At 47.6% G+C, this 22,311-nt stretch overlaps 1 protein-coding gene across 9 annotated transcripts in view; it reads right to left on the minus strand.

Annotated features, from left to right (window-relative positions):
• LOC116945232 (nuclear receptor coactivator 7-like) overlaps nucleotides 1-22,311 on the minus strand; it is a 70,207-nt gene that overhangs the window by 25,487 nt on the left and 22,409 nt on the right. For 3 of the 9 annotated variants that reach the window (XM_032959542.2, XM_032959543.2, XM_032959541.2), the window contains exons 3-7: nucleotides 16,114-16,322; nucleotides 3,204-3,346; nucleotides 2,459-2,566; nucleotides 1,311-1,559; nucleotides 233-417 (exon numbers count right to left, since the gene is read on the minus strand). In XM_032959542.2, the coding sequence (XP_032815433.2) occupies nucleotides 233-417; nucleotides 1,311-1,559; nucleotides 2,459-2,566; nucleotides 3,204-3,346; nucleotides 16,114-16,322 (894 nt within the window). Of the gene's footprint in view, nucleotides 1-232; nucleotides 418-1,310; nucleotides 1,560-2,458; nucleotides 2,567-3,203; nucleotides 3,347-8,130; nucleotides 8,776-16,113; nucleotides 16,323-22,311 lie in introns of those variants that run through there. The other 6 variants (XM_076068987.1, XM_076068986.1, XM_032959544.2 and 3 more) reach the window with 5 other exon arrangements.

Consider the following 22,311-nt stretch of genomic DNA (forward strand, 5'->3'; position numbering starts at 1 on the left):
GGGAGAAACGAACGCAAAATTAAATAGTGACACAACGAAAAATAAAACGCACAACAATTCGGTCAAAAAAAATCCTAAGCGCGACTCGCTTGAAAAAACAAAACCAATCCGCAGATGGATTAGAAGCAAAATCAACGTTGCGACTGAAGCGTGACCATCCGACTTGGGATCAACCGCACTGGGGGACGCGCGCGGGGGTTGGAGGCGCAGGGGAGGAGACGTCGGAACTCACGCCGGGAGGGTGTCGCGGATGCTCATGTGCGCCGTGTCGCGGTACACGGCGGCGGAGATCACCTCCTCCATGGGGCACAGCAGGCCATACGCACGGCAGCCGTGCTCGAGCACCAGCGGGTCGGACTTGTGCGGGTCGAACATGAGGCTGTTGGGGGTGACGAGGAGCACCCCTCCCACCACACCCTGGGGAGTAGCGGACATTGACGTATGGGTGCGCAGGTACCGACAACAGCCAAAGGTCCGCCCGCAATAGCCTTAACAATCCGTCGGGGTGAGTACCGTTTGAAAGCGCTTCCGTTAAGGCCAGCACAGCATACGAGGGGGGTGGTGGGCCAGCACCACGCCTTTGTCTCCCCAGTGGCGATGTTTTTTACACACCAAGTCAACCTAAGGGAGGGCCCAGGACCAGTTCGGATATATTGATCACCGATGTTGGCTGTGATGGGGAATCGTCCGCTGGGTTCAGAGAGCAGTGTGCTAACCACTACACCACCGCTCCCCTAACACCCCAAAACACCGGCACGTGATAAACATGTACGTACAGACAGACAAGCGCTCACTCTCAGACGCAGGCACACACGTCTGTTCTTTACCAACTACAAACTATTGTTGCTTGTTTATTATCTCTTGTTTTCACAGCTTTATTTGCTCCGTCATGCTAAATGTATAATGCGCATATCGTCTGTTATGTAACCTGCTACACTCACATTTGATTACGTTGCCTCGAGCTTCAAAATCTAATCAATCGACGTATTGCTGCAGGCCTACGGCTCATCACTGTCGGAATGGGGAGGAAGATGACAGCCACCTGGCAGCTCACCCCGTCACGTGGAAAACTACAACAACTGTCGTCCAAATCGCAACCGAACGCTGATCATCAACCTCTCGGGTCAGAATAGAAACATTTTCATTCCGCGAACAGCTCCCGGCTCCTCCATCGTTCGCCGTTCCTCTCGCCTCTGTTGCCGCGAGGGCGGTGGATACACCTGCGACTGCTACCGACTAGGTCGGTGAAGACCACTGCAAGTCGCTGCCGGAGCAGCGGCGGAGCGGCGGCGACGGCGCATTACACGCACCTTGCCGTTGGTGATGTACTTGCAGCTGATCTTGAGGAACTTCTTGGTCATGGGTTCCTCCTCCTCCTCGGAGAGGGAGACCTGGTCACGGAGCACGCGGTGCGACCGCGGCGAGCTGCTCGCCAGCGGCTGATCCCGGGCCCCGGCCGCCCCCGGCGGGCCCCCCTGCAGGGGGTGCAGGGACGACGGGCTCGTGGGCGGCGAGCCGCGCTCGCTTGCCACGCCGTCGGGGTCAGGCACGTACAAGCACTGTGGGGCCGGGCGGCGAGGTATAACCGCACGAGGGTGACACAACGATCGGGGGAACAGGGACGGTGGCTGTGTCTCTGCAGTTACTTGCGTAGATATTGGGGGAACTCTCTCTCTCTCCACCTGCGAAACATTCGACTTGCAAACTTTCAGAGGTACGAACAAACCCTGTCCGTATGTCCAGTTGCCTGTTCGGACCGAGGGTCGTAAGTTCAACCGCCGCGCGATAGCTGGCTGCGGTGGCGTCTACATCTGCAGAACGTGAAGAACCAGTGGTATCTACATCTACTGAACGTGAAGAACCAGTGGCATCTACATCTACTGAGCGTGAAGAACCAGTGGCATCTACATCTACAGAACGTGAAGAACCAGTGGTATCTACATCTGCAGAACGTGAAGAACCAGTGGCATCTACATCTACTGAGCGTGAAGAACCAGTGGCATCTACATCTACAGAACGTGAAGAACCAGTGGCATCTACATCTACAGAACGTGAAGAACCAGTGGCATCTACATCTACTGAACGTGAAGAACCAGTGGCATCTACATCTACTGAGCATGAAGAACCAGTGGCATCTACATCTACTGAGCGTGAAGAACCAGTGGCATCTACATCTACAGGAGATCATACAACTTGTAAAGCCATTTGCACGTGTTCAGTGTGCATGCCGTACAGCGTGTCCGTGAATCGACAGGGGTAAAGTTGGACTAACGAACAAATCGACTTAGGAACAGAGCTCTGGAACCTAACTCGTTCGTAAGTAGAGGAGCCCCCCCCCCCCTCCCCCCGTATGTCGAACTTCTTTCGCACCGTACGCGGCCAACCGCGCTGATCGGATGGCCGTGTACGTCGCATGTCGCGTGTGGACGAGAAATCCGTCGAGACCACGGTGCCTCACCTGCCCGGTGACGATCGTGTGGGAGAATAGTCGGTTGATGTGCAGCAGCTCGTTGGGAGTCGTGTTAAACCTCAAGGCAATGCTGTTGAGCGTATCTTTTTCTTCCACCTGCAGGCGACAATTCGGTCAAGAGAGCTGAAATAACGCAGAACCCGGCGCTGTATCAAAAACAAGTCAGACCGGTAGAGTGTGATTACGATCTGGGCAACACTACCCAGTACGGGTGGACCAACACACAGGTGCCCAACTCTGACTGTTTTACTCTAACCTGATCTTCATGAACACATGTACGTATCACATACACACAGTTAAACACCCTATTGACAATAAAATCCATTGGCCACAGCCTCAAGTTTACCTGCAGATTCTACTGCTATCCACAAACACAGTCTTCCCATTATCCCACATTTTTACACGTATAAAAATCATGGGGCTGTATCATGGCCGAGTGGAAGCACTTCGCCACTTCTTGTAGAAATGTACCGTTTGAGACAGGCATCATGCTATGTAAAAAACAGGTTTTGCTGGCTGACTGGTGCAAATTTGCTGATTTTGGAAAATCTAGCATTACGCAATTTGGGAAATCACATCATAATCGCTGCCTCGACTGCAACACTCAACAGGAAGGACGTTCCAGAGTACGACCCCCCTCAAATAATCATTGGAGCACGGAAACACGTTGACCATTGCCCTTAATGTAAACACAACACAGCACTAAGTGGGCATCAGCCCAAGGAGCCTTCACCGTGTATTCCACCATTCCCTGGGGCTTCTGGAAGGAGACCTTCCTGCCCTTCTTCTCCGGAGACTTGAGCTCGATGCCATCCACCGGCGAGGTTGGCACCTCCTGCTCTGTGGGCACAAGGACACCGTCACCGTTCTGAGCTCCTGTGTGGGAAGACAAAGAGACCGATCGAATCACCGTTACAAAACATCGCACACACCACGCATATAATAACACACACGCACTCGGAATGTGCACCCGACATTTGAAAAAAAAATCAGGACTAGATATGACATTTTGGATGATCAATATTTGATTTGGCATTAATATGAATGTGAAAAAAATGTAAATCCAAAACGCATCAGGAATGCACTCTATACCTGGGGCTGAGAAAACTCACCCACCCACCACCCCCCTCCCCGTACCCCCCACGGGAAGAGAGGTAGCGACACTAACCGTTCAGTCCATATCGCCAAGATGCCATTCTCAGCCCCAGCCATCCACCACACATCATCATTATTAGGCAAGCAACAGGGCCTTAGCCAATTCTTACCCCCCCCCCCCCCCCCACCATTGTCATTTATGTAAAGTGCCTTGTGATTTGATGAAAGCTACTATGTTAGCAGTAATTATAATTATTAAATAACACAGTGTGTACAAGGGAGGTTAGCACACTGTACTATAAAGCCCAGTGACCTAAGTTATATGCTCACATCAGTGGTGAGCAATATCTAAAACCAGTCCTGGACGCCCTTCAACAGCCCGCATTGACCAGCTCGGTGAAGTATGATCAAACAACCCCCATGACCAAAAGGTTTGGCGGGAGGGGGGGGGGGGAATTCATTCGGAATTGGATTAAGAATAGGTCTGACGAATTATATTTTTTTTTACAAAATAGTGATTACAACACAAAGACAAAGATCCTCTGTAACGCCCTAAAAAAATGTTTAGGGCAAGTGCTGTTAGAGAGCATCTATACACACGTACACAGGTGTGCACACCGAGGCTGAAGAATAACAAGCCTTGGCACTCGTGTAGATCCATCAATACTTCAGCATTCGGAAGGAGTAGTTAAGCAGGTTTCTGAAGGTCTACTGGTTAGACAGCACATTCAATTATGGTCCCCGAATAGCCTTGGGTTAAAACTAAACTGATCAACTATTTCTTTTATTTAACCGGGTAAGGCCCACTAAGCTACATAGCTCTTTTTCAGACGCGACCTGGCCACAAATGATAGCCCAACAAAGTTGCCTATCACGTGGAAATGTATCGCAGCCAAATACTCTTATAAACGCATCGCGTTTATAAATGTGGAGGGGGAAACCGGAGGTCCCGGAGAAAAATCCACGCGACCACGGGAAGAGAGAGAGAGAGAGACACCGCAAACTGCAAATATAGAGCAGGCGTCAAGGTCGGGATCGAACCCAGGATCTCCTGCATACCAGGCGAGGAAGTTAACATCTCCTAGCCACCGTGGCGCACCACAAGGTCGGTTGTTGGATTTCTTGAAGACGACACTTTCCAAACGACAAGCGAGACCCCACAAAAATTGGTTTGTTACGCAAAGTCAGCAGATACAATAAAAAAAGAGAAACACGTCCCACACACACACAGGCACACGCTTCACAGCCGAGAAAAACAAAGACTCTCAACCGAAGCATCACACCGCTGTCAAGCAAGAGACCAAAGTCCATCTCCTGCTGCTGACAACAATCATGGAGGGCACACAGCCTCGGGCTGATAAAATACACCAAACTTTGCAAGACTCACTCAGCACGGGCCCTCCCCCTGCCATCGTCAGGGGTCCATCAGTTAACAGCTAACAACGCAAGACTCTGAACTTCGTTCGTTATACTCTGCCGCCTGTCAGCATTGCCGGAGACGACCACTTTGGGCCCTAACGTTAGCGAAATTCAAGTACGGAATTAAAGCGCGGCTCCTGTGCGTCGCTGCGGTTGTGAATCGCGTACGCAGCAAATGCCTGGCAAAAGAGGGCCTCTATATACTATGGCCATTCAAGTGCATCGTAACGTGTAAATAGCATCCACGATTTTTACACTGTGTAACAAAAAACTAATTTTGTTCCTGGATAGTAAGTGTTTTTTGTTAATTGCTTATGCCTCAAAATACACCACAAACTTTGCTTTTGTGACCAGGACACAAAAAGCCAAGTTGATAATCCACTCCATTAATAACACTGTGTAACAATTTTATTATTTTTTTGTTCCTGGGTAGTAAGTGTTATTTCCTAATTGCTCATGCCTCAAAAAGGTGCAGAAAATGGGCTATTATTTCCCAAAAACTTTGCTTTTGTGACCAGGACAGTGATATTTAGAAGTTTACCTATTTTTAATGAGAAAACGTGTGCATTTGTGTGCATTTGTGTCCTGGTCACAACAGCAAAGTTTGTCGGGAATAAGGCATTTTCTAAACTTTTTAGGCATAAGCAATTAAAATAATAACACTTAGTACCCAGCAACAAAAGTCGTGTTACACATTGGTATCAATGTGTAACACGATGTGGGGTGCCACACATTGTCACTGACACATCGTCACTGACACATTGTCACCGACACATTGTCACTGACAAGACCATGATGGGTGAGAGTTGCTTCGCTATTCTTGGTTCTTTCGGTAAAGTCACGTAGAAGGGAAATAATAATAAAATAATAATAAAAAAACAATCAAATTCTCACGACGTTTCGATTGCAACACAAGCAATCATCATCAGGTGTGAAAACCACAGCAATACATTTTTTTTATGATTTCCCTTCTACGTGACTTTACCGAAAGAACCAAGAATATGAATCCCTGCAGTCACGAAAGCTTTAAATCGAAAGTGCTTCGCTACTTAGAAGTTGACCGGTATACAGCAAAGTAGCCAGTACACACACAGGTTCATTTACTTACTACGGCATGTAAGTACGGGGTTAATGTGTTCATACACACACACTATCAAGGGGGGCTTAATATCAACACAGCACACAAGTATATTGATGGTGCTGGAACGGGTACTGAAGTATTGTGCTAACTTTAACGCGCATACAGAGTACTCCCGTGGGCAAAACAGTATTAAATCATTATAATTGTTGTTTACAGCTCGTCTATGTCGACGCTACGAGCAACAAATATATTCGTAAGCTTTGTTGTAGGTTTAAAAACTAGAGTCGACTACAGTATGCAATACTTTTGTAGAGGCATTTAACTAACTGCGTGTTATAGTAACAACGTGCAGTGTCACACACACACAGAGACAGACAGCGTGTTAACAAACTGGAACTCAACAAATGTTAAAAGTTCGCGAACAAGTTGTAAAAATAAACGAGACGAATTTTGTTCGGATTCTAAAAGACCGCGCTTCGGGTGTCAATGAAGTTAAACAAACACACGCAAAAAAAACCTGCTAGTCCCGAAAGACAAAGATCCCCCGTGTAGCCTTAACAGACTGCCGGGGCAAGTGCTGTTAGCGAGCATCTATGAAGGCCTCCAGCAATCGCGACATTTGTTGCAGTTGTTAATTGTTGCTGCAACAACAACAAAACTTAATTGTTGCAACAACAACAACAAAACTTAATTGTTGCAACAACAACAACAAAACTTAATTGTTGCAACAACAACAAAACTTAATTGTTGCAACAACAACAATTGTTGCAACAACAACAATTGTTGCAACAACAACAATTGTTGCAACAACAACAATTGTTGCAACAACAACAATCGTTGCAACAACAACAATCGTTGCAACAACAACAATTGTTGCAACAACAATCGTTGCAACAACAACAATTGTTGCAACAACAATCGTTGCAACAACAATCGTTGCAACAACAACAATCGTTGCAACAACAATTGTTGCATTGTTGCAACAACAACAATTAATTGTTGTTGTTGCAACAACAATTAGTTGTTGCAACAACAACAATTGTTGCAACAACAACAATTAATTACAATTAATTGTTGCAACAACAACAATTAATTGTTGCAACAACAATTGTTACAACAACAATTAATTGTTACAACAACAATTAATTGTTACAACAACAATTAATTGTTACAACAACAATTAATTGTTACAACAATTACAACCGCAAGGGAATGACAGCGATTACAAGAGTAGCAGCAACTGCAACCAGCATTGTACAACAATTTAAATAACAATTGCTGTACCACAATAGCGACAACAGCAACCACGACTGCAACCATTGTTGTTGTTGTGTTTTAATGTATTGTCCTTCCTGCCGATTAGCACGTCCGGCTTACGTAGGAGCGCGAAAGAAGTTTAAAACGTACGGTACACACCACAACAGGTACACAACACACACAGCGACAACAACAATAATAGCCACGCGCTAATCGCTACCACAATTACAGCTTCTGCAGCAGCAGCAGCAGCGATATGGATCTCACTGGGAGCACAACAGCAAGCAACAACAGCAGCGAGATGGATCTCAATGAAAGCAACAACAGCAGCAAACAGCAACAGCAGCGAGATGGATCTCAATGAAAGCAACAACAGCAGCAAACAGCAACAGCAGCGAGATGGATCTCACTGGGAGCACAGCAGCAAACAGCAATAACAGCAGCGAGATGAATCTCAATGAAAGCAACAACAAACAGCAACAGCAGCGAGATGGATCTCACTGGGAGCACAGCAGCAAACAGCAACAACAGCAGCGAGATGGATCTCAATGAAAGCAACAACAGCAAACAGCAGCAAACAGCAACAACAGCAGCGAGATGGATCTCACTGGGAGCACAGCAGCAAACAGCAATACCAGCAGCGAGATGAATCTCAATGAACGTAACAACAGCAGCAAACAACAGCAAACAGCAACAACAGCAAACAGCAACAACAGCAGCCAGATGGATCTCACTTTAGAACAACAACAACAGCAACCAGAGCCGGTGATGGTGGTGGTGTGGGGAGGGCCGCGCTGAGCGAGCGAACCGATGGGAGCGGCGGGGGAGCTCCTCCCGACGCTCCTCCGCCTCGTCCACACGGGTGCGGGGCTCTCCTCGCCGCAGCGACAGCAGTGGAACTTCGTCGACCCATCGCCTCCCTCCGCAGTGGCGGCGGCGGCGGTGGGTCCGCGACCCTCGGGTACCCCGCGCGAGGAGTCCCCGGGGCCACGGTGTAAGCGGACGCTCCACTCCGCCGCGTTCTTCATGGTCGATGTCTCGGCGTGGATCAACAATGGGGGGCTGCTGCTGCTGTCTCAGTAAGACAAAGATCCTCCCCCTTCCCCCCCCCCTCCTCCTCGGTGTAGCTTCACAGTAGTGTTGGGTACAAGTTGCTGACTAAGCGAGTTAGCAACATTGACTAAGGCCGCCAGCACAACGGGAGGGGGGGGTGGGACAGCACCCAGCCCGGCCTCCCTCCCTCCCCGTCGTCTGCCCGACGCGACGATGTTCACACTGGGGAAATCGTTTTGAGGCCGAGTCGACCTAGGGGAAGCACGGGACCGGTTCGGGTAATCGTCGCTGGGTGCTGGGGACCGTGAGCGGCAATGGAAACCCCGGGGCGCTGCCGCCCAGGGTTTCGTAGCACAGCAGTGGATGCGCTAACCGCTGCGCCACCGCTCCCCTAAGAACTTCCCCTAACCCCCCCCCACCCTCTTCCCACACCCCCCAATGCGCTGCGGTGGGACTGGGCAGACACAGGGGCAGACAAAGCGACTGATACCCACGCAGGTAAACACCTCGACAGACGCCTGAGCGGATAGACACGCAGACACACACACACGTAGATGGTAAGAGACAACGAAACAGACAGACACCTTTAAAGACAGAGATTCATAGGCGGACAAACGCCTCCGCAGAGGGACACTTTGTCAGACATCTAGACAGATAGAGACACCGAGACAGACAACCTTAACAGATACACCTAGACACACACCTAACCAGGCAGACAGAATAACAGTCAGACACATAAACAGGCACTTAACTTGACAGACAAGCGTATACTAAAACAGACACCTACCCAGCTATAGTGAAAAGAGACAGATATGTAGTCTGCCCAACAGACAGACATACGCCTAACCCAGGCAGATGCCTGCACACAGATAGACAAACGACACGTACATCTCTACCCAACCACTAAAGCCATCCGCACACATCTACGACCAGATAATCAGGGATACAGACACTCACCCAGAATACACCCATCCAGCCAGACATCCTACCCACCCAACCAGCTACCCACCCAACCAGCTACCCACCCAACCAGCTACCCACACAGCCCAGGCTGACAAGAGTCACGACCACGCTCTGCAAACCGGTCGCTTTGAGCCACCACAAGCCTCGCTACAGTCAGCAGCAGCAGCCAGCGCCTTCTTTTGGAAGATGACGCTAAATCCGAGTAGTGTGATCGCGCCCAGGAGGCGGGGTTCGTTCACTCCACGTGGCTATTTTGTTGCCCATCAAATCCACCGCGCGTTTGAGCCAATGTTTATTGTGTGCCTTGTAATTTTTTTCTCACGTGTTTGTACGAGTCGCAGTGTATAAGTCCCCTAAATGTGTGCGATTCAACGTTTCGCATGGACTGTTTTTGGGCACCAAATTATGCATGCGCAAATGAGTCACTGTGTTTGGATGAGTCTGCAAAAAAGTCTCTTCCTATGCTTGTATATATGTGGGCGCAAGTGTGTGTCCCCCTCTCTCCCGTGTGTTTCTTCTCTACGCACGAGCCCCATCGTTTGCCACGTGTTTGACGAGCGAGTCTCTTGTGTTCGGAACGCATTGTGCGAGTGAGCTTTCTGTCCGGACAATTTTTGTGTGTCCGGGTGTGTGCTATGTGCGCGGCTTAACTTTTCTTGACATTCCATAAATTTGAACCGCCACAACGTGACAATTTGCCCCCCCCCCCCCACCTTGCAAAAATAACTTTAACGTCGACTGTGAAACGGACGACACGTGGTTATCTGATGGTTAACACCGTGATGACTGTTGTGGCAGTATATCGTGGTGAATGCAGTGCCACACCGCAATAGCTGGGGGAAGGGGCCTCTGGAATTTGAAACACAAACCTCAGCAACGCTCTGCGCTTTGTCACACCGGATGTGTGTGTGTGCGTATTTAATCACTGGATATGCGCGTGTTGAGTCGCCTGTGTCTGCTGTCTCACTTAAGCAAGCTCAGGGGATGGCTTTGGACTCTGAACATCCACAGTAGTAGCAGCAGCAGCAACAACAACAGCGACACGAGTCAAAGATGGCAGGACACTCGTTCACAAGCACATCTGTGTGTGCAAATGATTGCCTTTTTTTAGATCGGGTTAAACAGTAAAATAATCACTACATAAAGGTGAGTAATTAACAGCTTTTTATAAATGAACACGGTAATATAGTGGGAAGGAAAATGCATAAGACTTCAAAAGTAAGAACGCACGGTGTTTGTCAAATAATTGTTAGCTGAAGGTCCTCCACATGCCATAACACTCAGGGAGGGTTTGTTTGCCCATGCGTAGTACTTCACCACGCTGGTCAGTGGGAGAACCGTCGGTGGAGGAGCGGGCCAAGTCCGGTTAAGATATCACTCGCCACTGATGTTGGACGTGCCTGGGAATGTTATGTAGATTTTCGGGTTCTTGTTGCTGGCCACCCACCACCTCATGTACCATTCCAGCCTTCATAGATGCTCGCTAACAGCACTTGCCTCAACAGTCTGTTAAGGCTATACTGGGACATCTTTGTCTTTTGTTTTGTACACCACGTAAATTAACCCGATCACCTGGGTTCGATTTCCAGCCATGGCTAACATCAATTGCAATTGACATCTTTAACCAATTCTGGGCCCTCCCACTACATCAACCCCCCCCCCCCAATAACCAGCGTGGTGAAGTATGGTCATACGGCACATACCACTCACACGGTGAGGTCGTGGCCTTAAACCAGCAGTGGCTTGGCCAAGGTTTGTCATATTTGCATCTGGTGTTATTGGCCGGGTTACTGAGTGTGCAGTCACCGCTCATGGAATTCCGCACTATCCCAGCCCAATTCTAGATTTGAAGCTTTCGCGATTGCAAGGATCCATACTCTTTGGTTCTATTCGGTTAAGTCACGTCGTGATTTTTGTTGTTTTATTTTTTACCCACGTGACTTTACCGAATAGAACCAAAGAGTATTTATCCCAGCCCAAGTTGTACAAGAGCAAAGTTGACACTTTACCGAGCTGTTTGACATTTTAAAGTTTGACAAGAAGCCCCTTGGTATATAATATGTAAAGAAATATTCGCTAATGTTTAAATGTTGACCGACACAGAGGGAGGAGAAAGTGTCGCCGGTCAATTCCTGGAATCGCGTTCAGGGTGATTATTGACCTCTTTCGCCTCAAGTCACGCGTTTTAAATCCTCCTGCTTTGCCCATGCATATGTAGCAAATAAACAAACTGTTGCAGATTTGTACCCAACGCTGGTGTCTTAGACGCAGAGGGGAACGGAGGAGGGCCGAGATTTTTCAGCCCCCCACCCCAACCTTCTTTACGCTCTGCTATAAATCGTTCCAAATAAAATGTCACAAAACTGTCGTACGTTCATAAATTAATACAAACAACGGGCGTATCACGGCCATTCCTCATGCAACGCAGGGCGTGAGAGAGCCAGAGGAGAAATTCACGACGGACATAAGCCGATTGTATCGTTACTCATTCTGTTTATTGGCGTTTCACGTTTACGTATTTTAGAGATTGTTTAACATCGACTGTGTGATGCCCCCCCCCCCCCCGCCGCCACCGCCTTTACAAAAGTTAAAGTACGACAGGGATCCCATAAGCGTTGTTAGTGCGACCAAAAACAGACAATCAAGAACTCGAATGTGCTCACTGCAATTGGCATTGCATTGAAATGTATTGAAGGCGCGATCTTAATGGGGTGTTAATGATTCACTTGGAGATAACGTTGAAGTATTTTTTTTTCTCATAAACAAAAGCTTCCATCAACCTGCTGTCGGACTATCCAGGAGGCACACACACACACACTCTCTGCACATATTTACAAGAGAAGTCATATTTGTTTTTGTACGGACTGCCAAGTCGGAGTGATGGCTAAATCGGTCGGGCACGCTCACAAGTGCAAGTATAGTTAAACTCAATGGCAGCCACATAACTACTTATGTTTTATTTGTATTTTTATTGTTTTATTATGTCCCTTCTACGTGACTTTACCGAAAGAACCAAGAATATGAATGCCTGCAGTCTCGAACGCTTTAAATCGAAAAAACTACTGCAGTGCCGATTTTGTATCTGACATTACGATACCAATTGGCACTGTGTGGGCCTCCTGTATCAGAGTATCTGGAATGGTACAGTATTTTCGTTCGTTAGAGTATTTTCCATCGATAGACCCATAAAACGAAACTTATATTTGTATTATAGCAGGTAAGGCGCACTGAGCTATATAGCTCTTTTTCAGAAACGACCTGGCTACAAATGATAGCTCAACAAAGTGGCTTGTATGGAAATGTATATCAGCCAAATACTCTAAATGCACGATTATAAATGTGGAGGGAAGAAGCGGAGGACCCGTAAAAACATCCACGCGACCACGGGGAGAACACGCAAACATCCAAATATACAGCAGCAGGCGTCAGGGTCGGGATCGAAACCACGACCTCCTGAATACAAGGCGAGGTAGTTAACATCTCGCTACCACGGCGTCTTATTTGGAACATCTCATTTTGCAAGGGTGTCAAGAGACATAGCACACGCATGATGGCACGCGTACAACAATTGTTGACGTTTAGAACACACACAGCGCATGTTTATGAATATGTGAAAGGCGGTTAGGCGTGATGCTCGCCGCGAGTGCTGCGCTATTGTTAGTCCCGATTCATTATTCCACGTATTTACTCAGAAGAGCCTCAATGAGTACGAAGACTCTTTTGTCGGGAGAGTCCTGCATTGACGTGTTCGGCCGAGTCCATTCAAAGATTGTAATTATTAATGACGTGGAGAGGGAGAAACCGAAGTATTGAGGGAGAAACCGAAGTATTAAGAGAAAACCCCTGCACAGGACAATGCTAGAACTCAACTTCCAGTCTCCTCGCCACCTTGCAGCTCCGATTACACGGTTAAATGAAAAGCCCTTTCTTTATTCACTATCCACAAAGACGCGCGCTCACACACACACACGTATGTACATGCTTGTGCAACGACAGCCGCCATTTTGCCACCGAGTGTCGGTGACACCGCCACAGCGCCTGTGCCAGGCTAGGTGCACTACGGGGCCACGTGAAAGTGTTTCGAAGGCTCGCTGCTTGGAGGTGACGGGCCAGACCCAAGTGTCTACTGGCCGATTTGGCGGATATTTCTGCCACACACACACGCACGCGCACATGGGGTGTGTCGTGCGCGCTCACTCACTCAAGAATGCAAGTAGCTCTGTCGTCCCGACAGGCTTGTTCCTTTCACCTGAAGAAGGCCACTTGTGTTGTGGCCGAAACGTCGTGAGAATAGTATTGTTTTATTTTTTTTATTTTATTCTCATTCTACGTGACTTTACCGAAAGAACCAAAGAAAATGCAAGTGTCCCTCGATTCACGAAACCTTCGGTTTTACGAAATGCCACGTTAACGCAGGTGACAAATGACGGGCACTTTTCGATTAACGCAATCGAATTTCCGCGTCGGAGAAATTTCACGACGGCACGGCGCCATGAGATCATCAAACGAGAAGCACCCGGAACGGAGGCTGTGGTCACCCATCCGCGACAGCGTCACCGTGACCCTGCAGTGCAGCAGCAACGCCTCCTCATTGCAACATGCGGCACACGTCTCAAGGTGCATTGAAAAATTTGATACTCCGACCGATGCTTCTGTTGTTGTGGAGTAACTCATGCAGCCAGCTATGGCTCTAGGATTTTGGTGTTACATGTTATTTATGTAGTTTATTGTTACAAATTCGGTCACAGTCCTTGTGATCACTGTTACGTTGCAATTACGGCTTTGTTTTTGGGTGATTTGGAAAACGTTTTTTGGTTTGGACATGTTTGTTTTGTTGTAGTACGGAGTTAGACTGATGGCCTTAATCTAAGTTTTCTTGTGGTTGTTGTTGTTTGACTTGCATCCCACTGGGATTTTTTTGCACACAGCGTTGGTGTACGGTGTTTTTTCAGGAATATTTTTGCTGGTTTTTTTCCATGGATTTTCTGTTTTCAACAGTCACACATAGTCACTTTAAGATGTTTTTCTTGTTCGTGTTTTTGTTTTTTTGTTTGTTATGGTTGCACCCGATTCAAGAGCCGGATGGCTCACAGGGCTTTACCAAAATAAACTGAACTGAGTTCCCCTGGAAAGGTTAGTTAATCGTTTTAAATGGTATTATTCCATCACTTTCAAATTCACGTTCTCTATTATTTTCGCATTGTGGAAAGCAACATAGGTGGGTATTTTTAGGTTCGCAGGAGAGTTGTAATGACTGTCTGAAACACGCCCCTATTTTTTTTAATGAAATTAATGGGGCAAGCCGTTCCGAATGACGACATTTCATTTCGCACGCGTTTTCCGAAGAACGCATCACTTTCGTAAGTCGATGGAAACGGGTACCTGCAATGAACCTGTTGTGGTTGGTGCACCCTCAACAGGCTCATGCCTCGCCAACCTCCACCGATGGGGCATGAGAGCGAGCCCCCGCCACATGCTTGTGGAGTGGAGCAAACCCACCCATGGCCGCCCTTCCCCGTACACAGGCCGTGCCGGTCTGCGGAGCTGATCGCTAACAAACACTTGCCCCAACAGTCTTGTCAAGGTTATCTCGGCGGGGCGGGGTGGGGGGTAGGGGGCTTTGTCTTTGTGCATGCACACGCAGCGTTGTCAACAAGCAGTGGGGGAGAAGACCAGCAGGGTGTGGTGCTGACCACAGGTAAGCGCCATGCCAGCCCGAGGCGCTCGCTAAACAGCACTTGTGCCCGCAGTTGACGATGAGAGACGGGGGCGATTTGCTTTTGGTTGGTAATCATAGCGAGACTGCAATGCCAATCGCTTACCCAGGGAATTCCTCGAATGAGCCTCGAGAACGTTTCAGGACAGGAAGGTTCTGTGTCGGCAAGGTTAGCCCAAATCCAAATTAAGCATAAAGGAAATCGGAATACAGTTCCCGGAAAAACAAAAAACACAAAATACAAAGGCCTCCCGGTATAGTCTTAACAGATTGTTAGCGAACACCTATGAAGGCCAGCACAGGACACGAGGGGGTGGTGGGTGGCTGGCACCACGCCCGACCGCTTTTATTCCCCACAGCCTTTGCTTTTGTGACCAGGACAGCGATATTTTGAAATTGACCTATTTTCAATGAGAAGACGGGCGAATTTGTGTCTTTTCGTTCACATAAAGTCAGAAAAAAACAACGTGAATCAAAATTAACGTGTATTTATACTAAAGTAATACAAAAATGACTACAAAAGATTTAGAAGAGAGTCGTTTTTCGAGATTGTTCCTCCCCACAGTCCCGCCTGTGGTAGTGCGCACCTTGGTGTCTACATCTTTTGTAGTCATTTTTGTATTACTTTAGTATAAATACATGTTAATTTTGATTCAGATGTTGTTTTTCTCTGACTTTATGTGAAGGAATGACACAAGTGCACACCACGTTTTCTCATTGAAAATAGGTACATTTCAAACTATCACTGTCCTGGCCACAAAAGCAAAGTTTGTTGGGAAATAATAGCAATTTCCTGTACTTCTGAGACATATGCAATTAGGAAATAACACTTACTACCCAGGAACAAAAAAAAAAACAATTGTTACACGGTGTTATCATTAACGCGAATTATTACCATGACCTCATGTTGCACACAAGGCACACACGCACGGCCCGGCGGATGGACAAGCAGACGGACGGACGGGGCGAGCCGCGGCTCATTTAACCCTTTCCAACCTTCGGCTGGAAAAATGCCGCAAGTGTTTTGTTCATTTTGTTTTCTGCTGCGCCGAGCCTCACCGCTGCAAGGGGTGGAGGTGGCAGAGGCTTCCTGAGCGGCACCGTCGGCGAGCCGCGGGGCGGCCGCGGGGCTGACCCCGGCCGAGTCGCCCGACCCCTCCGCCGGCAGCCCCTCCTCCTGGGCGTGCAGATCCGGCGAGGACTTGTTGGGCGGCAGGATCACCTTGAGTCCCAGCACTGGGTCGGCGGAGTGCGACTTGCGCTTCATCCTGGGGAGCGACATTCGCAGCGCTTGGCGTCGTAGGATCGGGGCTGCCCGGTGGGGGGAGGGGGGGGGGTGGGGTGGGGGGTGGGTGGGGGCCAAGCGGGGCAATTTGTCTTGGGCCCAGCACAGAGGAGGGCCCCCACAACAATCGTGTTTGCTCGTAGGCAAGAGATTCGCCGCTCGCCCCAGACGCCACTCAACATCCATCCGTTCCGGCGCATGGACAAAACTAAACTATCATCGTCGTTGTCAGACATGGTCAATCCACTGCTGGATGAAGGCCTCCCCTATTTGGAACTGTACAGCAAGATGTGCAACACCGGTTTTGGAAGTTCACATCACCTAATGACTAAATGAAAGCTAAATTATATTTTTTTATTTTACCAGGTACGGCCCACTGAGCTACACAGCTCTTTCAGAAGCGACCTGTCCATCACATATGATAGCTCAACGAAGTGGCGGCTTATCGTGTGGAAATGTATCGCAGCCAATTACTCGAAACGCATGATGTGCATTCTCGATGCGGAGGGAAAAACCGGAGGACCTGGAGAAAAATCCACACATCCATGGGGAAAACATGCAAACTCAAAATAAACAGGCGTCAGGTTCGAACCCACGACCTCCTGTATACCAGGCAAGGTGGTTAACATTTCGCCACCATGGCGCCCCATCAGCTGAAACGTCAGCAGACTACATCTTTTGCTGTTATAAGACAGCGTTGACAGATTTTGTGGGGGGGGGGGGTGTTTTGTTTTTGCCACGTCAAGCCAGAATTGCTGAAGAAAAACTCATCCAGAATCAGAATCTTTATTTATCCTGGAAAAATCCAATGAGCTGTGATGCTTTCTGTCACAGATGTCCAAGTAGGTGCGGGACAGAAATTCACAACAACAAACAATACCGAAAAAAAACATCGGAGTGCAAAGGATGAGAAAGGAAAGCAAATCAATAACAAATAAATGAATAAAATAAAGTATACAGTGAGGGAAAAAAGTATTTGATCCCCTGCTGATTTTATACGTTTGCCCACTGACAAAGAAATGATCAGTCTATAATTTTAATGGTAGGTTTATTTGAACAGTGAGAGATAGAATAACAACAACAAAATCCAGAAAAACGCATGTCAAAAATGTTATAAATTGATTTGCATTTTAATGAGGGAAACAAGTATTTGACCCCTCTGCAAAACATGACTTAGTACTTGGTGGCAAAACCCTTGTTGGCAATCACAGAGGTCAGACGTTTCTTGTAGTTGGCCACCAGGTTTGCACACATCTCAGGAGGGATTTTGTCCCACTCCTCTTTGCAGATCTTCTCCAAGTCATTAAGGTTTCGAGGCTGACGTTTGGCAACTCGAACCTTCAGCTCCCTCCACAGATTTTCTATGGGATTAAGGTCGAGAGACTGCTTAGGCCACTCCAGGACCTTAATGTGCTTCTTCTTGAGCCACTCCTTTGTTGCCTTGGCCGTGTGTTTTGGGTCATTATCATGCTGGAATACCCATCCACGACCCATTTTCAATGCCCTGGCTGAGGGAAGGAGGTTCTCACCCAAGATTTGACAGTACATGGCCCCGTCCATCGTCCCTTTGATGCGGTGAAGTTGTCCTGTCCCCTTAGCAGAAAAACACCCCCAAAGCATAATGTTTCCACCTCCATGTTTGACGGTGGGGATGGTGTTCTTGGGGTCATAGGCAGCATTCCTCCTCCTCCAAACACAGCGAGTTGAGTTTATACCAAAGAGCTCCATTTTGGTCTCATCTGACCACAACACTTTCACCCAGTTGTCCTCTGAATCATTCAGATGTTCATTGGCAAACTTCAGACGGGCATGTATATGTGCTTTCTTGAGCAGGGGGACCTTGCGGGTGCTGCAGGATTTCAGTCCTTCACGGCGTAGTGTGTTACCAATTGTTTTCTTGGTGACTATGGTCCTAGCTGCCTTGAGATCATTGACAAGATCCTCCCGTGTAGTTTTGGGCTGATTCCTCACCATTCTCATGATCATTACAACTCCACGAGGTGAGATCTTGCATGGAGCCCCAGGCCGAGAGAGATTGACAGTTCTTGTGTTTCTTCCATTTGCGAATAATCGCACCAACTGTTGCCACCTTCTCACCAAGCTGCTTGGCAATGGTCTTGTAGCCCATTCCAGCCTTGTGTAGGTCTACAATCTTGTCCCTGACATCCTTGGAGAGCTCTTTGGTCTTGGCCATGGTGGAGAGTTTGGAATCTGATTGATTGATTCTGTGGACAGGGGTCTTTTATACAGGTAACAAGCTGAGATTAGGAGCACTCCCTTTAAAAGTGTGCTCCTAATCTCAGCTCGTTACCTGTATAAAAGACACCTGGGAGCCAGAAATTATTTCCCTCATTAAAATGCAAATCAATTTATAACATTTTTGACATGCGTTTTTCTGAAATTTTGTTGTTATTCTATCTCTCACTGTTCAAATAAACCTACCATCAAAATTATAGACTGATCATGTATTTGTCAGTGGGCAAACGTACAAAATCAGCAGGGGATCAAATACTTTTTTCCCTCACTGTATATGTTCAAGAATAGGGTTTTCCCCTTTTTTCTGGCAACAAAAACAGTCGTGTTAAGATGTTAAAACACCAAACTGAAACCTTTAACAAGGAATCATGTCTGCACTAACCACAATACTTATGGTCAGAATGAAAACAAAAAACGTATTCTGATAATATATTGGCATTGTCTTTGAAACGGATTGGTCCACACCAGAGACAGCTTTCTTTTGAGCCTCGTCTCAAAACGGTGTTAGACCAGAGGACACCAAAAGGCGTTACACAGCACAAAGACAACGCCACTATCAGAGTAATGAGAGCCCGGGGTGAGCAGCTACCTATTCTCATATTTTGGTCTTGGCAAAGGAGGTCCCATGATATATACAAGTTCAAATTGCATATTGGTACACCAGTTCCCAAGCGTGGGCAAGGTAGCAAAACAACAGCAAGAACAGTCCCAGACAACACACGGTCCCCCCCCCCTCGACAACGTTGGACATTAAAAACTGAGCGATCGAGACGTGGTCACGGACGAAAATTTGCATCATCACATTTTGCAAATGCAGTTGCATCCAGCCGCCCCCGCTCGGGTGTGTCACAAAAACCACTTCCTGTGCTGCTGCCACCTCCAGCCCACCTGGCACGCTTGACGAAACGAGGCATTTCACTCGTTCATTTTTTCCCGTGATCCACCAAAGCCTTGCACCCTCCTCCACCCCTTCCCACCCCCCCCCCCCCCATTGCATCGGCGAAGAGAACTCTCGCGCCACCACGCCCAGAAGTTCGCACGTGGAGGTAGGGACCTGCGGGGCTTCAAGGCACCACCGCTAAAAGTTTCGCGCGATAGGAAAAAAAAAACGAGCTTGTTACTATTATTACTACAATGTGCGCCGTCTATCCACAATCATCCGATATTTTTTTTGTGTTTGGTTTTGTTGTTCAAAAGGGGCCGTCCATAAATGACGTCGCGCGATTTTGGACGTTTTTTGACTCCCCCCCCCTCCCTCCCTTCCTTCGTCACGCGGCGTCACAAAAAGTCAGACCCCCCTCCCTCAAATATGACGTCACAAAGCTCTGCCCCCGCCCCCCCTCCCCCCCAAAAAATATAAAACATGCTTCAAATCGCTTTAAACAATTGTTATTGTAGTGCGTATTTAATGTGGCGCTGCACTCTGATGTTGTAGGAGCACACATTTATTAAAACGACTATTTAATTAAGTAGAACGTGTTGTCTATATTTATTTAAAGTTGCGCATTTTGATGTGACGTCACATTTCTCAACCCCCCCCCTCCTCGTCACACATCGTCACAAATGTCTGACCCCCCCCCCAGGTGTGTGACGTCATTTATGGACGGCCCCTACGTCCAACTTTACTGCTGTCAATTCCAAACGTGTTGCACGGCATGTACACTCAACAAAGGGAATGGCTTTAAAAGTTTGACAATCTCCTGTAGATGCCGCTGGTTCTTGACATTCTGAAGATGTAGATGCCACCACCGCCATCTATTGCGCGACGGTTGAACTTATGACTCTCGGGTCCGGACAGGCTACTGGACATACGGACCAGGTTTGTTCAGTAAAGTCACGTCGATAGGTTCAAGAAAAAATAAATAAAAACATTCCTCTGAATTTTGATTTAAAGCTTTCGTGACTGCAGGGATTCATATTCTTGGTTCTTTCGGTAAAGTCACCACGTAGAAGGGAAACAATAAAATCATAAAAATATAAAACAATAAAATTCTCACGACCTGATGACGATTGCTTGTGTTGCAGTCGAAACGTCGTGAGAATTGTATTGTTTTATATTTGTATTATTTTATTGTTTCCCTTCTACGTGGTGACTTTATCGAAAGAACCAAGAATATATTTCTCTGAATGTTCGTAAGTCGAATGGTCGTAAGTAGAGGAGTCCCTGTATGTTGAACTTCTTTTGCACCGCACGTAACCAATCGTGCTCGCTGGAGGTGCGAGGTAAGAACAACAAACTAAACACAAAAATTAGCTCTCAAGAAATGAGTATTCAATACATACGGTCAATGTGGAATACTGCAATAGAAAGAAAAACACCACTCTCTAGCGCCATCTCAAGTGGAGGCACTTCTGCAAGTAGTGGCACGAGGGAGCAGGCCTGCACCTTAATCTTTGGCTGTTTCTTTGTTGTTGTTGTGGTAATACAAAACCTTGTATTTGTACAATCGTCGAAAGAGAAAATAAGCATCATAAGGACAAACAAATGTGATGAGATGAGATGGATGTGACCGTGCCAAGATCATTTCTGCAGTCGTGTTCCGGACTGCCCAGGCTGAAACGAAGCACTGGCTGTAATTCTTATACATAATTAATATTTCTTTAAGCCTAAGATTTGGCATGCACCTGCCCCTGCAAATGACACTCGCCGCAATGCGCGTACAACACTGACATTGTGAAATACTATACACGCTGCGAAGTCAACATATAAACACAGGACCGGAGGAAACACAGCTGCTTAAAATGCCAAACTCCGGACTAAACTCAAATATTTACCAGCGGCTATAATTTGAAAAAAAAATGTGCACAGCTGTTATATTTTACAGATGTGCTGCTGCTGCTGCTTATTAAACATATGAAATTACCGGTCACGGCCGAAGGCAAACATGGTCTTCCGAGGAGGCTGGTGGAGCCGGTCCGAAGAAAGCCCAAATCAACATTTTGGGACGTGCCTTGTACTCTACCCTGCACGCGGCTGGCTCGGGGTTCAATCTCTGATCACCATCGCCTTCTTCTCTTCAATAATAATAATGATGATGATTTTAAAACACGCACCTGCCTATCTGTAGCTGTACAAACATGTGTTGTTTTTTTGTTAGGTTCCCATACGCTCCTACAGAGTGTGCACGATTATGCACGCGTGGTTAACTCGCAGGTGAACTCGCAGCAGGCTACACACCCCACTGCCCCCCCCCCCCAGCGCCGACGTGTAGCGAGGCTCCGCGTGACACGAGTTCTGCAAGATCTTCTTCATTTCAACCTGCCAACCGTTGATCCCCAATTGCCCCATCGGGATCGTGAGCCACGTTGCGATAGGTCAGCGGGTCGGGGACCCTTGAGAGCCCCATTCGGCGACTCCGTGGCTTCGCCCTTTGAGACACTTTGGCTGCACCTCGCCACCCCCTCCACCCCCTCCACCCCCCAACCCTTGTGGACGGCCGTTTAGAAAAAGGAAAAAAGAAATTTAACCGTAAATGTTAAACGTAATTTAACGTACAGTTAAATCGATTAGATATGGCTGGGAATGGGTCGCTATGGAATGTGTTGGTGACGACGAAATATAACAGTCGAACTGTAATTGTTAAAGAATAACTAAAGCAGGGGCGGCGGGGGGGGGGGAATTAAATAGACGCAGTTTTCACAATCACTTATTGTGTTTATTTAAGCGTTTGTCGTCTGCTGCATGCCTGCTGCTGTGTCTGAAGAACAACGGCCCT

Source organism: Petromyzon marinus, chromosome 23 (genome assembly GCF_048934315.1).
Source record: "Petromyzon marinus isolate PM22_M1 ecotype Great Lakes invasive population chromosome 23, UKy_Petmar_22M1.pri1.0, whole genome shotgun sequence".
Lineage (NCBI taxonomy): Eukaryota > Metazoa > Chordata > Hyperoartia > Petromyzontiformes > Petromyzontidae > Petromyzon > Petromyzon marinus.